Source organism: Penicillium cinerascens (genome assembly GCF_028974065.1).
Source record: "Penicillium cinerascens strain IBT 15544 chromosome Unknown contig_24_segment0_segment0, whole genome shotgun sequence".
In the NCBI taxonomy this organism is placed as follows: domain Eukaryota; kingdom Fungi; phylum Ascomycota; class Eurotiomycetes; order Eurotiales; family Aspergillaceae; genus Penicillium; species Penicillium cinerascens.
In genome coordinates this window covers 216,200-229,056 of record NW_026695290.1, presented here as the reverse complement: position 1 = coordinate 229,056, position 12,857 = coordinate 216,200, and the positions used below count along the sequence as shown (strand labels likewise).

General features: G+C 51.0%; 7 protein-coding genes across 7 annotated transcripts; 2 read left to right on the top strand and 5 right to left on the bottom strand.

Moving 5' to 3' along the window:
* Window positions 1–648: 648 nt before the first annotated feature.
* N7498_003160 (uncharacterized protein) lies at window positions 649–1,302 on the top strand (the record flags this gene model as incomplete). Its single annotated transcript, XM_058450222.1, has 1 exon — window positions 649–1,302. One exon carries the CDS (start codon window positions 649–651, stop codon window positions 1,300–1,302), a length of 654 nt encoding a protein of 217 aa, XP_058309684.1.
* Window positions 1,303–2,244: 942 nt separating this feature from the next.
* Window positions 2,245–2,775, bottom strand: N7498_003159 (uncharacterized protein; the record flags this gene model as incomplete). The annotated part of the gene is made up of 1 exon (XM_058450221.1): window positions 2,245–2,775. One exon carries the CDS (start codon window positions 2,773–2,775, stop codon window positions 2,245–2,247), a length of 531 nt encoding a protein of 176 aa, XP_058309683.1.
* Window positions 2,776–3,986: 1,211 nt separating this feature from the next.
* N7498_003158 (uncharacterized protein) lies at window positions 3,987–4,670 on the top strand (the record flags this gene model as incomplete). Its single annotated transcript, XM_058450220.1, has 3 exons — window positions 3,987–4,022; window positions 4,154–4,220; window positions 4,276–4,670. The coding sequence occupies 3 exons, from the start codon at window positions 3,987–3,989 to the stop codon at window positions 4,668–4,670; spliced, it is 498 nt and encodes a 165-aa protein (XP_058309682.1).
* An 809-nt stretch (window positions 4,671–5,479) lies between these two features.
* N7498_003157 (uncharacterized protein) lies at window positions 5,480–5,967 on the bottom strand (the record flags this gene model as incomplete). The annotated part of the gene is made up of 3 exons (XM_058450219.1): window positions 5,480–5,700; window positions 5,760–5,832; window positions 5,932–5,967. 3 exons carry the CDS (start codon window positions 5,965–5,967, stop codon window positions 5,480–5,482), a joined length of 330 nt encoding a protein of 109 aa, XP_058309681.1.
* Window positions 5,968–6,481: 514 nt separating this feature from the next.
* On the bottom strand, window positions 6,482–7,042 carry N7498_003156 (uncharacterized protein; the record flags this gene model as incomplete). Its single annotated transcript, XM_058450218.1, has 3 exons — window positions 6,482–6,759; window positions 6,823–6,895; window positions 7,010–7,042. The coding sequence occupies 3 exons, from the start codon at window positions 7,040–7,042 to the stop codon at window positions 6,482–6,484; spliced, it is 384 nt and encodes a 127-aa protein (XP_058309680.1).
* A 1,463-nt stretch (window positions 7,043–8,505) lies between these two features.
* On the bottom strand, window positions 8,506–10,176 carry N7498_003155 (WW domain-containing protein; the record flags this gene model as incomplete). The annotated part of the gene is made up of 4 exons (XM_058450217.1): window positions 8,506–9,546; window positions 9,602–9,748; window positions 9,812–10,052; window positions 10,109–10,176. 4 exons carry the CDS (start codon window positions 10,174–10,176, stop codon window positions 8,506–8,508), a joined length of 1,497 nt encoding a protein of 498 aa, XP_058309679.1.
* A 358-nt stretch (window positions 10,177–10,534) lies between these two features.
* On the bottom strand, window positions 10,535–12,637 carry N7498_003154 (uncharacterized protein; the record flags this gene model as incomplete). Its single annotated transcript, XM_058450216.1, has 1 exon — window positions 10,535–12,637. The coding sequence occupies one exon, from the start codon at window positions 12,635–12,637 to the stop codon at window positions 10,535–10,537; it is 2,103 nt and encodes a 700-aa protein (XP_058309678.1).
* Window positions 12,638–12,857: the final 220 nt, after the last annotated feature.

Sequence of the window (12,857 nt, the reverse complement as noted above, 5' to 3'; positions counted from 1 at the left end):
CACCATTTCCCCTGCCATACATATGTCATACCATCAAAATTTACGCCTAATTATATTATCTCGGTTTTAGAACGCCCCGGAAGATGTTTACAGTAAGCTAGGTCTCGAAATAGATTTTTAGAACCAGGAAACGAGTCGAAATCCAAAAGACCAATCAAGCAAGGTAGCTATCCAAGACAGAGAAATTGCTCCAGTCCAGCTGGTAGCTTAAGTTTTAGAACAAATAGTTCGGTTAGTAGCGTCTCTTCGTCCTCAAGCGTCAAAGTTGTGAATATTGAATAGTCAGCCTCACCGCGTCATACGAGTCACAGCACTTTAAATAACCACGCTCGATACACCTGACTATCATTCTAGCCAAGTCTAAGTGTGCACGTAATATCTTCTAACGCTCGAAGAGAATATTCTAAGAGAAAATTTAGCATGTATTAGCCTTCTCAGCAATACCGATAGGGCCGCGTCACGGGCGCGTCGTTGGACGCGACGCGTTTGACGGGTACGTCTCCGCACAAATCGGAATCATCACGTAGTCTCCACCATTGTGCGCCAAGACATTTCGTATATCGAATGTTTCAGGAGACCCTTGTCCGATAAGTGCAATGACATGATATTCTCCATAAGAGGACTTACCCAGATCCACGGAAAGGCATCATGCCAGAAGAACCAACCGACTCGCCCCCGGCGCCTCCTTCAGGCCGAGGCAAGCAGCTCAGCAGGTTCCAAGAAGCCGCCTTGATAAGGATCTCCAAGGAGCGCCAGGGAATCAACCCATTCATCAAGCACAGAAAGGCCTTTTGGGTTGGGATATCCAAGCTACTTGAGAAAGAGACTGGCCGCGTCTACTCGTGGCAGTCGTGCCGGCGACGCATAATCGCCTGGGAATCCACCTTCCTAGGGGCTCCGCACACCCACAAGCCGAAGCCGCCTTATTCCCCTCGCGATGAACTTGGCCAAGAGGCCACTCCCACTCCCGTGACTGCTCAGGAGAGTAGCATTATCACCTCGGTCGAAGAGAGTGACGATGAGCTGCTGCCCGAAGCACCCGTCATCTTCCAACGTGGTTTCGGCGTCCGTCTTCAAGCCCGTCAGAAAAGGACAGAGAACGCGCTGCGCAGTGACATTCTCGGCATGGTCCGAAACACCATGGACAGCGTTGCGTCTCAGATCGATTACTTGACCGATGTTCTCACCGACGACGTAAATGACTGTGAAGGTGTCAGGGCCGCACTTCTGAACCTCCAGAATGAAGTCGCCCAAGCAGTGGAAAATTATGAGGATACTAATGGTATGCATCCACAGAAATAAGTGGACCTATGCCGAGCGCGCTCCTCATACCATCTTCGGTGGGATGCCGCGGATTTCGTTACGGCCTAATTTGTCTTTTCGGCGCGGCGTTGACGGTGATATTTGCTCCTGTGCCGCGGTTCTTATGTTGCGATGACCTGATTCTCCTGTGATATTTCTCAAGATACCCCGTTTTCTCCGTCGGTCGTGATGATTGCTGATCGTGATCTTCACGACTGGATTTCCTTTCTGTTGTTTCGAGATTTTCTCATTTCGTGCGCCGGTAGGCGTTCCATAATGGTATAAATATTCGTTTTATTAGTTCTTCGTGCAGAGTAGCCTACATGCAACCAATCGGTTTCCCAGCATTATCCAAGTAACTGTTTGATTACTCAACCTGTCCCTCACATGTGCCTCAAACGACGGTGCCCGTACCTGTAAAGTCCATCAGACTTGGTCGAGGGCGCGGTCATCTGGCATCATGTTGGACTTGGGCATTGGAGATAAGGGCTCTGTCGTGGCTGGATCTGTCGCCGAGATAGAGCTCCAAGGCGGCGTACTTCGAAAAGCACGGCGGTTAGTGCGATCCCAACGCACTGTTTCACTCCGGATCTGGGAAGAGGAAGTACGAGGAAAGCTTCGGGGAAACTGTGTTTTGAATCAATCATGCTACGCAACAATCCCAGTGAGCAAAGCTAGCCGAGGTATTCTACTTGCGCCATTTAACCCATCAATTACATTCCATTCTTCCACTATGTAGATGGCTAACTATCTTGTTCACCGATCTTGAACCCGACAGTCCCCTGGGTCCGTACGAGGCAATGAAAAAAAAAAAAAAAAGGAAATGCCATCCGAATATGTAGCAGCAATGATCATGAAAGTTTGCAAAGCATCCCATCTTGTCCTGTATGACGACCGAACTTCCTCCCTGCTCCCCGGTATCTTGTTTCACCGGAGGTTGTCTCACGCCTCGTCCTCATCTTTGAACCATGACTGGACAGGCCATTTGGGCGCCGCGTCGAGATCGTCGGCGCACTCTTCGGCGTCTTCGAAAGTTTCATGGCGAACATCGACGTTGCACTCTCCATTGCGAACACTGGATGACTTGCTCAGATACGCTCTGGCGACAGCAAAACCTTCCTCAAGGAATGGGTTTTCGTCCTTGATCTTGACAATGGTGTCGCCGTCGGAGTCGCTGTCAATTTTGATAACATCGTCAACTTCTATCTTCATCATGTTGTCGAACTCCGTCTCGCTGGTAATGGTGGGGGTATTTTCATCCGTGGTGTCATGGATATCTTGGCCACTCTTCTTGTTGGTAGAGGTGGCTTTGGCCTTGGGCTTTTTGACACGAGTTCGTGGAGTACGCGGAGATGGCTTCATGGCGACACTTGGGTCGCCATTTTCTGCTTCCGCACGGAGTTTCTCAGCCATCTGCCGTGCTGCACGCACGTTGTGATAGATGCCGTAGTGAGTTTTTCCTTGGCCAAACATCTGTGCAACGCGCCGGGTGTCGATCTAGTTTCCCGTCAGATCAAAGCCTTCCCGTGGATCTTCAGTCAGGTACTTGCCTTTATGGTAGAGTCCGCAGCGAGGATAGCTGCTAGAAGCCTTTCATGATTGACAACCATGATGTTCTTCAAACGGTAGCGTCAGCAAGGACTCAGCGCTTGTGCTTATAATGAAAGGTGGCTCGAGGCAGCTGGGGTTTCATACCAAGATGACTGGATGATGATGATAAGAAGAATTTGGGAGAAGGGCGTCAGGCGATGATGAGGTAGATGAAGGAAAGTGAGAGTGAATGAAGGAGAACGAGAATTGATAAAGAAGGTTGGTGGGATGCAAGGTCAAAAATGCCTGGCTCGTAGGATTTGTCTGTCGAGTTCATGAAGATAGACCGACTTAGAGAGTTGGCAGGTCTACGCGATATCTTTTCGTGACGATTCTAGACCACGACACATGTCATGCACCATTTGCAACGTGCGCTGACTGGTGTCCAAACCGTTCATTCTTCTCTCGGCAGGTCTGAAAATTCAAGCCACTGTAGGCCGCGGAAGGTAGGAAAGCGCTTCAGATGTCTTCCCTTGTATGAGGTCGATTGCATGCCCGCATGGCCTCACACCGGGGACCTCAACAGTCGCAATTGTAACAGAGCATAAACACCCTCTCGACTTTCTTGGCCCATGTGTCAACTGGTGTTGGCTGCTTTCGGTGCTCTTTTCCCTGCAACTGATGGACCTCGCGAACGATCCCAAGATCTGCCTGGACCTCTTCCGAAGCTCTGTTTGCTCAACAGGAGGCTCGGACCTTCCACCTCTACGTATTTAAAGGGATCTCCTCGCCTTCCAGCAACTATCCATCAACATCAATCTATTTGCAGGACCTTCTGTCTTCTCAATCTTGACAAGTCTTACTCGCTCATTCACACTATCACAACGATCAAAGCAACTCTGCTCATCATGCCTATCCGGTGGACGGAAGTAGCCGACCAAATGGTAAGTATTCTATCCATTTCTACGACAAAACCACATACCCTCGCTCCTCCTGCCTTTTTCACACTTCCGTTTCAGCCGGTTCAACCGCATATCCTGTCTTCAGCCCTGTTGAGCCTCTGTCTCTTCGTATAACCCCTGTATCCTTTCAACTTCAACCTTGTCCTTTTCAAACTCGCACCTATCACGAGCAGCAAAGCAAATCTACCCATCATGCCTATCCGCTGGACAGCACTCGCTGACCAGACGGTGAGTGACCTGTCTTCGTGAAAGTCGCCGTCGGTTTTCATGATAGTCGCACTTGGCTCTCACTCGAGTGGCGTCGCGCCACCTTTCTATGTTTAACACAGACCCAAACTGACAATTCGACTTCTGTATAGCTTCTGCTGAAAATCTTGGAGACCCAAGATCTAACCGTCGACCACGCCAAGGTCGCGGCCGCATGGCGTAAGTCCAATCTTGGAAGCAATTCTCTTGCAAGTGTTCCCTAACCAGATTATAGCCGGTCCACCTGAGAACCAGCCCACTGCCCGTGCAATCAAAGAGCGCATTGCCAAAATCAAGGAGATCTCAAGAGACCCATCTTCCGCCGGCCTCGGACAGTCCAGTCCTTCTCCGCGCAAAGGCCGCAAGCCGGCCGCCAAGTCTACGGCTGCCAAGTCTACAGCCGCAAAGAAGACCGGCGGTAAGCGCAAGCGCAAGCCTTCTCCCAGCCCCGAGATCGAAAGTGACGAAGGTGCATCCGACATAGCCTCACACATAGACGACCCTGCCGTCGCTCCAGATACCCAGGATCCCGAGAGCCCTGTCATGCTGGCAAAAGTCATCCTCAAGACTGAGAACAGCCCCGACGATGATGACTTCGAGCGTGTTATGCACTCCAGTGAGGAGTGCTAATCTGTTTGTCTAATCCATCGCTACTAACGGGCTTTCTGGGGAGCTGGCCTGCTCGATCTGACTTATGATCTTTTTTCAATATGTGAAATCTCGTTATTTGCTTTGACTTTGCATCGCCAAAATGCGTTGCCAACTTTATTGTTCAAGTGTCCTTCGAGCTTCCTAGTTCTTGTGGCACTTTGGTGATCGGAGAGCCTTTGTTGACTGTGCAAACGGGGAAAGATTTGTACACGGGGATTTTGTCAGGAGGACAAGTTCGTGATGTCGAAACCGTGAAGAATTGGAAAATTAGAAAAAGAAAGAAAAGAAAATGCTCCCCGGATAATACTCCTCCTCGTACGTATTGTCGTAAAGTACCAACCTTGAAGCTTGAATGTGAGGTTCAAGCAACCTTGAAGTACGTAGGCGTTGTGGGAACGGGTCTAGCTCTTTCGGAATCCAGCCCCCCTTACTAGGGACTACAAGTTACGGCTTTCTAATGTGGGATCAATCATTGAATTTCCAGTTCTCTCCCTAATTGGGACCAGCTAGCTACAAGCAGAAACTCCTACGGAGAGGAGTTGCTCAAAAGCAGAAATGAAAGCCAGCCAGCGATTCCTGGGACTGGTCCCATTGAAAAACTAGATAACTCCCTCACCATCCATTTTATCTTTTGCTCCTGAATAGAAAAGCCCCGTCCGTGAAGTCCCAAACACAGTCACATGGTTTGAGATACTGAAGAATGTGTTTGTTGAATGTAGAAGGCGCAATGAAAGCGGCGGCGCCTGCCCTTGAGAAAACACGATAACGGGCAAATTCAGGGCGGGCATCTAGGCGGAGGACAGTCCCTCGCCGTCGGTGATGTCATTCAAGTCACACTCGGACTCCTCAGGGGACTTTTCCTTCTCGGCCTTCTTGCTGGCGCGCTTGCGGGGGGGCTTGGTCTTGGAGACCTTGGAGGTAGAGCCGGAAGCTTTGTCGGTGTTGCCATCGAGCTTGACTTTCTCCTTGAGGCGGGTGATGCGGTGCTTGAGAGCACTCACGGTGCAGCCTGAGTTGAATGGTCAGTTGAGTTTGAATCGGCTTAGAATTGCAAAAAGTAGAGCTTACCGTCACCCATAAGCTCGGCAACCTTGTCCCACTGCAGGGACGAGCCGACGGAAGCAGCCAGGGAAGTGATGAGCTGTTTCAGAGTTAGTTCATGTGCTGACGAGCAGGGTCGAGCTTGCCAAGGATGGACTTCAGTGTCCCTTGTAACCATCACTCAAAAGTGAATACGTACCTTGTAATCAGCGTCGGTATTCCACGTGATGGTCATGACGGCGGCTTTTGTATCGTATTCGGTAATCGATAATGTTTGTATTGAAATGTAAAATGGTTGGGGGCGATGGGACTAAAGATGAAGGAAGAGGAGAGAAGACGGAGGGAAGGAGACAAGACATAAATAATCAAGTGAGCTTGTCTGGGGGACTTTAAACCCATAATGAGGCGAGACCTTGGGGAACGGGATACATGATCCCGCATTTATGACACAACTTAAACGAGGGGGAAAATGATTCGAAGCCGAAGCTTAATATTTTTGGGCTTTTTGTCTTTTTGACTAGATACACTCAAACAACGGGATCTCTGTTGAAGGTAGAGCCAGAACACTCAATGGAAAAACAGAACAAGCAAAGCGCAAGAGATCCCCGAGAAACCGAGCACAGCTTATCACTAGAGCTGTCCTGCCGCAAGGCTCGTATGCGCCACGATAAACAAGAAGTCAAGGAGGCCAGATAAAAACGGACGCATCAGAGTAGGCGGGACAGGGACAGGACCAGAGCTGATGAGGCCTACACCTCCTCAGATGTGGAGGGACTACCCTCGGTCTCGTTCTTGACAGACTTCTTCTTATCCTCTGTCTCGATCTTGACAAGCTCCTTCTTGCCCTTGGTAGGGGTGGCGCGGGTGCCAGCACGCTTGGCCTTGGAGACACCGGACGAGGGGGTGGCAGGAGCCTTGGGGCTGGGGGTGACCTTGGTCTGATCGTTCGACTTGGAGGTGCCGAAGCCGGGACCGCCCTTCTTGCGCAGCGCACGGATGTGCTGTCTGATTCCTTCGGCGGAGCATCCTAAGAATTACTGTTAGCCGAGTTCCTCGATAGCTGTGACTCTGAATAGAAAAGGCAACTTACCATCGCCGAACTCGTCGGCGGCAGCCTCCCAGTCGAAGGTTCCTCCGCAGGCCGTGTAGATGGCCGCGAGGAGCTATTTAAATGAGTCAGTACAAAGCAGGTCATGTGCATGTTGTATGAGGCCATTAGGGAGTCCAAGATGTAGATCAACCATGGAGTCCGTGAGGCTCATGGCAGTGAAACTTACCCGCTTGTCGGCGGTATGATCCCAGCTAACCATTGGTGCAAGGATCTTTGGACTTGATGATGTTTTTGAAAAGATACAGAAGAGGATCCTGAAAATGTGGATTAGGTGGGTGGATGAGAATGGGTGGAGGAAGAAAGTTGGGAGGAGAGGTTCGCAAAGAGGTGAGAGGAGACCCGGTCGAGCAAATGGGTTCTCGTCCCCCACCAGATTTTGCGGCGACGTGACAATGACTGGGCGCTTCTCAATCGTGTGGTGCCGCTTCAGCGCCCCTCTTTTCCTTTTGAAAGTTTTCATTATGCGATGCTTCGCCTTTAGCGCTACCTTAACTTGTAGCTGATGATGTCCATATGCTTGGTGCCTAAACATGTCCACCATCGTATTACCATGCTAACCGCCAAAATTCAAATGTGTCTACCCACCTAAGGCTAATACTACATTTACGACTTTACATAGCTGGCCAGAATATTTCTTTTTCTTTGTTCTACGTTGTATACCACTTAGATCTAACACCTCCGTGAGCAGGGACTTATTACCTATTTTAAGCGAGTTATCATCTATTATCATAGTATATATATGGACAGCATCATGCGGCTTTTAGTCAGGGAGCAAATAGGCCTACTGAATTGAGCTCATGATATCAAAAGCACAAGAGAGTGAAGATATACGACATGGAATAAGTACCTAGGTAGGCTTCTTTCGAAGAAATACTTACACGCACGGAAGGATGCATATAATAACTTTCAGTTTTTAGAAATAAAAATAGAATGTGTTTAAATCTACAAACAACGCCTTCTTACTCCCAATATACAAACCCTTCAGGAGAAGTGACAACCCTGAACGTGAGGCTTAATTCGTCACGAACAGGTGGCTCTCAGCCAGAGCAAAGCTACTTGCCCCCGACGGAGTACCAACCTCATTTTCAGGTCTTTGCAAAAGGTGATCACTGGAACGTACCTTCAAAACGGAATATGTGGGCGTCTGTCTGGAGCCTTTGTTTTTGCACCGCGAGGCCTTTCACTCTACCTTTTGCATGCTCACCTGGCCTCCAGTGACTGACATTCTCCAATCAGTGTCCTCAGAGCTCCGGTGCAACAATTCTAGCTTGTGATCTTGCAATCACACGTTTAAGTCGAATTCCATGATTACAACTTGGCATCGAAGTTAGGTCTGGGCAGGTCACGAGACCTACGGCGGGCGGTTGCGCCTATCGCGCAGCTCGCGGAAGAGCCCATAGAGACCATGGCACGCAGGAATTCATACCTATACGTATGGAACATTGGATTGATGGCTATTTACTTGGGGGGGGGGGAACAAGATGAATAAAATCATGGCGAAAATTTTGAATTTCAGGCTAATACAGAGACCAGAAGCCCAGCGACGGTCGTCATGCGTTGAGATCTATGGGAAAATCACACAAAGGGGGAATAAGAGAAATCAATGAATGTGAAAATTGGCCATATCCTTCACTCCCTTGTTTTGGCTACTCGATCACCATTTCAGCCCTGCCTAGACTGCTGGCCCGACGCTGAGGCGGGAGGTGTACCAGTCGATGATGCCCAAGGACCGCTGACGAACTGCGAGTCGGATGTTACTATACGCGAGGAAGTGGAGGCGGGAGCACCCAATTCTTGGTTTTGGTGACCAGTCGAGACTCCAGAATGGTATTGGTGCGCCATGTCATGATGGCTGGCTTGCTGCTGAGGCAAGTACTGTCGAGCGCCGACCTGAACAAGAGGGTTCTGATACTGATGAGCATTGCCGTGCGCATCGGGGATCGCAGGAAAGCCCAGCGAGGCAAACCCAGGCCCGGATTGTGCCCGCGCCATACTGGTACTATGGTATTGCCCGTGTGAGGTTGGTGGTTGCGACTGATAACCCTGTGAAGAATGTGCCGTTGCAGCCGGATCTGAAAAGCCTGGTTGTTGGAAGGAGGAACCCTGTTGGGAATGGTTCCGGGCTAGGGGATACCCCATAGACGACTGACCGTGATCCATTGAGCCAACGGAGTGTGTAGAAAATGACCCGTGCATGGGTTGAAGTCCTGGTGGATCGCTACCGGGCTCGCCGTTTAAGGTCGAGAGGTTCGAGAAATGCGAAGCCTGGGCAGTCATATTACCTGCAGAGTTTTCGACAGTCTGCGGCGCATATTGCGAGGCGAAAAAAGGCTGCGATAAACCCGATGAGCCTACCCACTGCGACCCGGGATTCGAAAGACTGGGGTGTTGTGACACCTGCCACTGAGGTTCAGAAGGGCCATGTTCAGATCGAAGGTTAGGCATATGGCTTGCAGGAACGCCTTGTACCGACTGCGGGAGGAATGGCATGGAACCTGCAGCATGGCCTCCATATGGGTCGCCGATATGTTCCGCATTGAACGGCCCCGATTGACCGTGAGTAGCGTCTCCACTGCTGCCCCAGTGTGTCGTGGGATAGTTCTGCCCAAAAGTATGTTGGCCCATAACTTGCTGTGCATGACTCAGATAGACACCCGTTGATCCCATTCCCGTGTTTTCAGAAGAGCTTTGATGCTGCGATTCCTACAAGACCATTAGCGACATCCACCGTTCGCGGCACCGAGGTGATCCAGCATACCGGTCCATATCCGCCGTGAGCCGATGCGAATTGTTGCCCATATCCATATGGCAAGTGTAGTCCGGTCTGGTTCGCATGCCACCCCGTCTCCGAGGACCCATACGTGGGGTTTGGAGATTGCCTGTTAAGCTGGGCATTCAGAGAGCTCTAACCCGCCATCAGTGCCACTCTTGCAACGTTATCGCCGACATAACGAGCTCAAATCCATACGGAAATCCTCGCGTTGTCCGCCAAAGAGCCTATCCGCTCCGCCAGTGTATTCCCCTGCCAAACCTGCGGGCTGTTTGTTGATGGTCTCGAGGGTGGTGCTTGCGAGGGGCCGGTGCCGATAGACGTGGGCGTTGTCGATGGAGTCAGCACGACTGGCTCAGTTGGGATCTCCCATTGCGACTTGCCGGTCGTTCGTTGGACATAATACCACTTGCGTTGGACCCCCTCCCATTGCGGAAGCCTGAAGTGCCTGGTGTCAATATCGGGCAGAAAGCCACTTCCGCCGAGCGGACTTACCATCCCTCGGGAAGTCGAGGTGGAGGAGACGATGGGCCTGCAGTATCAGCAGGTGCATCTCGCGCCATTATGCGCAGAAATGATGGGTAACGGAATTCAAGGTGAAAGCATTCCTGACAAAAGGGGTGCGCTGCGTTTAAGGCCGCACTAAGACGATCCTGTGGGGCTTGGCTTGGCGATCACGCTTTTTGACTGGTGTACATAGTACATATTGCGGCATTTCTGAGCTAAGCCTGTGTAGTGCTATAGAGATTATAAAATATACCCCTGATATCCCCTGGCTTTCCGCATTTTGGAGAACGTAAAAGGACCCGAAAAAAAGACACCACACCTTCTAAATGATACCCTGACCTATCCCATGAATGAGTCCCCAAAAACCATAACGCCAATCAACAAGCCAAAGAATAAGAATTCGTGCAAAAAGCATCACCAGGCATGTCCACCTCCGGTCTCATAATCGTCACCGGCCCAGTCCGAGTCGCCGCTCGGTTCGTCATCCAGGAAGTCATTTTCGTTGAATTGAGTCTCGCTAGGTCGTTGATTGTCAATTCGAATTGATACCACATCGCACATCCCTTGGACATCGTGCTCTCCAAACTGAGATGGGGTAAATTGGGTTGATGCAACTTTTTCGTGGGCCTCTGAGGCCTTACTCTCAGCCAACCGCGAGCTGTGTCGCTTGGAAAGGGTGGAGTGATCACTGCCAGCAGTGTCTCGGCGTGCTGGTTCCGCAACTCCATCAAAATGCTGCAGAGCAGGCTTCAGCTCTCGCTTTCGAAGAGACCGCAAGTTGGGGTCTGGGGGCTGACTGCGTCGCAAAAAAGTCCTTTCAAGCCGGCTGATCCATCGCTCACGGAAGTTCGCACGGTCGCGCCAACCGATTTCGAGAATTGCACTGACAACCAAGCGGCGAAGGTAGGGCAGGTTGGGGGCAGCATCAATCAAAGACATGAAGAATGATTCTGCTGTACCATGATCTAATCGCCGAAGCTGAATTAATTCGATCTCCTGCAGACTCTTTGGCCACGTTGGCACCTCGGACTCTTTGATGAGCTCAGTGAAGTGAGGCTCAGTGTCATGGTAGCTAGACGTATCATGAATGGAGATATCCATCTGGAACTTTCTCAAATTTGGGCAATACTGAGCGAGCTCGGTACTGAACGCCATGTTCAAATGCCGATTGTGGCTCAAGCACAGCTCTCGCAGATGCTGACCGTGTGATTTCATGAACTCCAAGAAGGATTTGGCGTACACGCGGTCGCAGTTGGAGAGGGTAAGTGAGCGGATAGTCGTAGGAAGTTGTTGGAAGAACGTGTCCTTTACCACCGTGCATTCGATAAGGTCCACGCGTTCAACCTCAGGGAGTGCCCGGAGAGATGTGGCAAGTGCGGCTTCTTGGATGATAAGGTCGTCTGGCTCACCATCGCCAAGATGAAGTAGTCGGACCTCCTTCAAACTTTGAAACGCAGGACGTAGGTGCTTCTCCAACATGAAGGGGAGCAGTTCAGATGTTGGAAGAAAACGAGCATTCCAATCCCAACTGCGAAGAACGAGCCCAGCGTGGTCGATTGCCGTAAATAATGGATCTGAATAGACCCACTTTGAAAACGTGATGTTCCACGGAGGAATTCCAACGGTGTCGTCATCTTTGTGGTAAAGTCGCAAAGTCTGGACCTGGGGCGTTTTCTCAATCAGTCGGGAAAGATCGAAGTAGCCCAGCGTGGGTCCACTTTTGTAGAGAAGAACCTGCTCAACATCGACATGAAGCTCCTTGATTTTCGCGGCGTAGTTCATTGTGCATGACTCTGGTGGCATGGAGAGTAGCTTCAATAGGCCATGGCTTTTATAGGTAGGAAGTAAAGGTGGGGTGTGATAGAGAGCTGCAAGAGCTGGTTCATGGAAGGCCCGACATAATAGTGCCACATTCACAAGCCACTTGACGGAGCCCGTTCGCGTCAACTGTTGTTCGTTGAGTAGCGGGTAGGATGCGCGAAGAAATATGTCGAACAAGACTTGGTATGGCAGTGTCTGCCAGGGAGGGATAACTCCAGAGCCCAGAATGATACCATCACTCGTGTTCACCTTCTGTCGCTTTTTCAGAGGCCGTGCCAGTCCGGTCTTGCTCTTCTGGCGTCGTTTGGGCTTTGGTGGCTGCGAAGGAGCCGTACGCCGGGTGTGCTGAACCCTCGGAGCGTTCGCACCCCGAGGGGCAGGCCCGGGGGCTGCTTGAGCTTGAGGCGAAATGATCAATTGATTGGGTGGATTGGCAGGGGCAACATCGTATTCGGCATCGCTTTCATCTGGAATGTCACCCCAGTCTGCATCGGTCGACTCCTCGCGATAAGATTGGGGAATATCGCGGGGTCGCAAAGTGAGCGATGGACGTCGGGCTCTGCCATACTCAGAATCTGCCTCGTGGTTGGCATCGTCCTCTGAAGTACTCTCCTCTTGATAGGTCTGAACCGTAGTGCGGTTTTGACGAACGGGCCGATTGGGCCTAGAGCGAGCAGCGGAGCGTGACGGAGCCATGGCGAAGTTGTTCACGCTGTATTGACGGCGGACAGGCGTCAACCATTGTTCGAGGATCCACGCGATCCAGGCGATCACTACAAACGTGCTGCAGCCGATTGCAGAGACGTGACTGGGATAAAACCGATGAATGGGAGGAGCTCCCAAGGATGCGGATGCCGTCGGACGGCAGGGACGATCGCCCGTTATCGATAAGCACGGACACGGTGACGCTAAACTT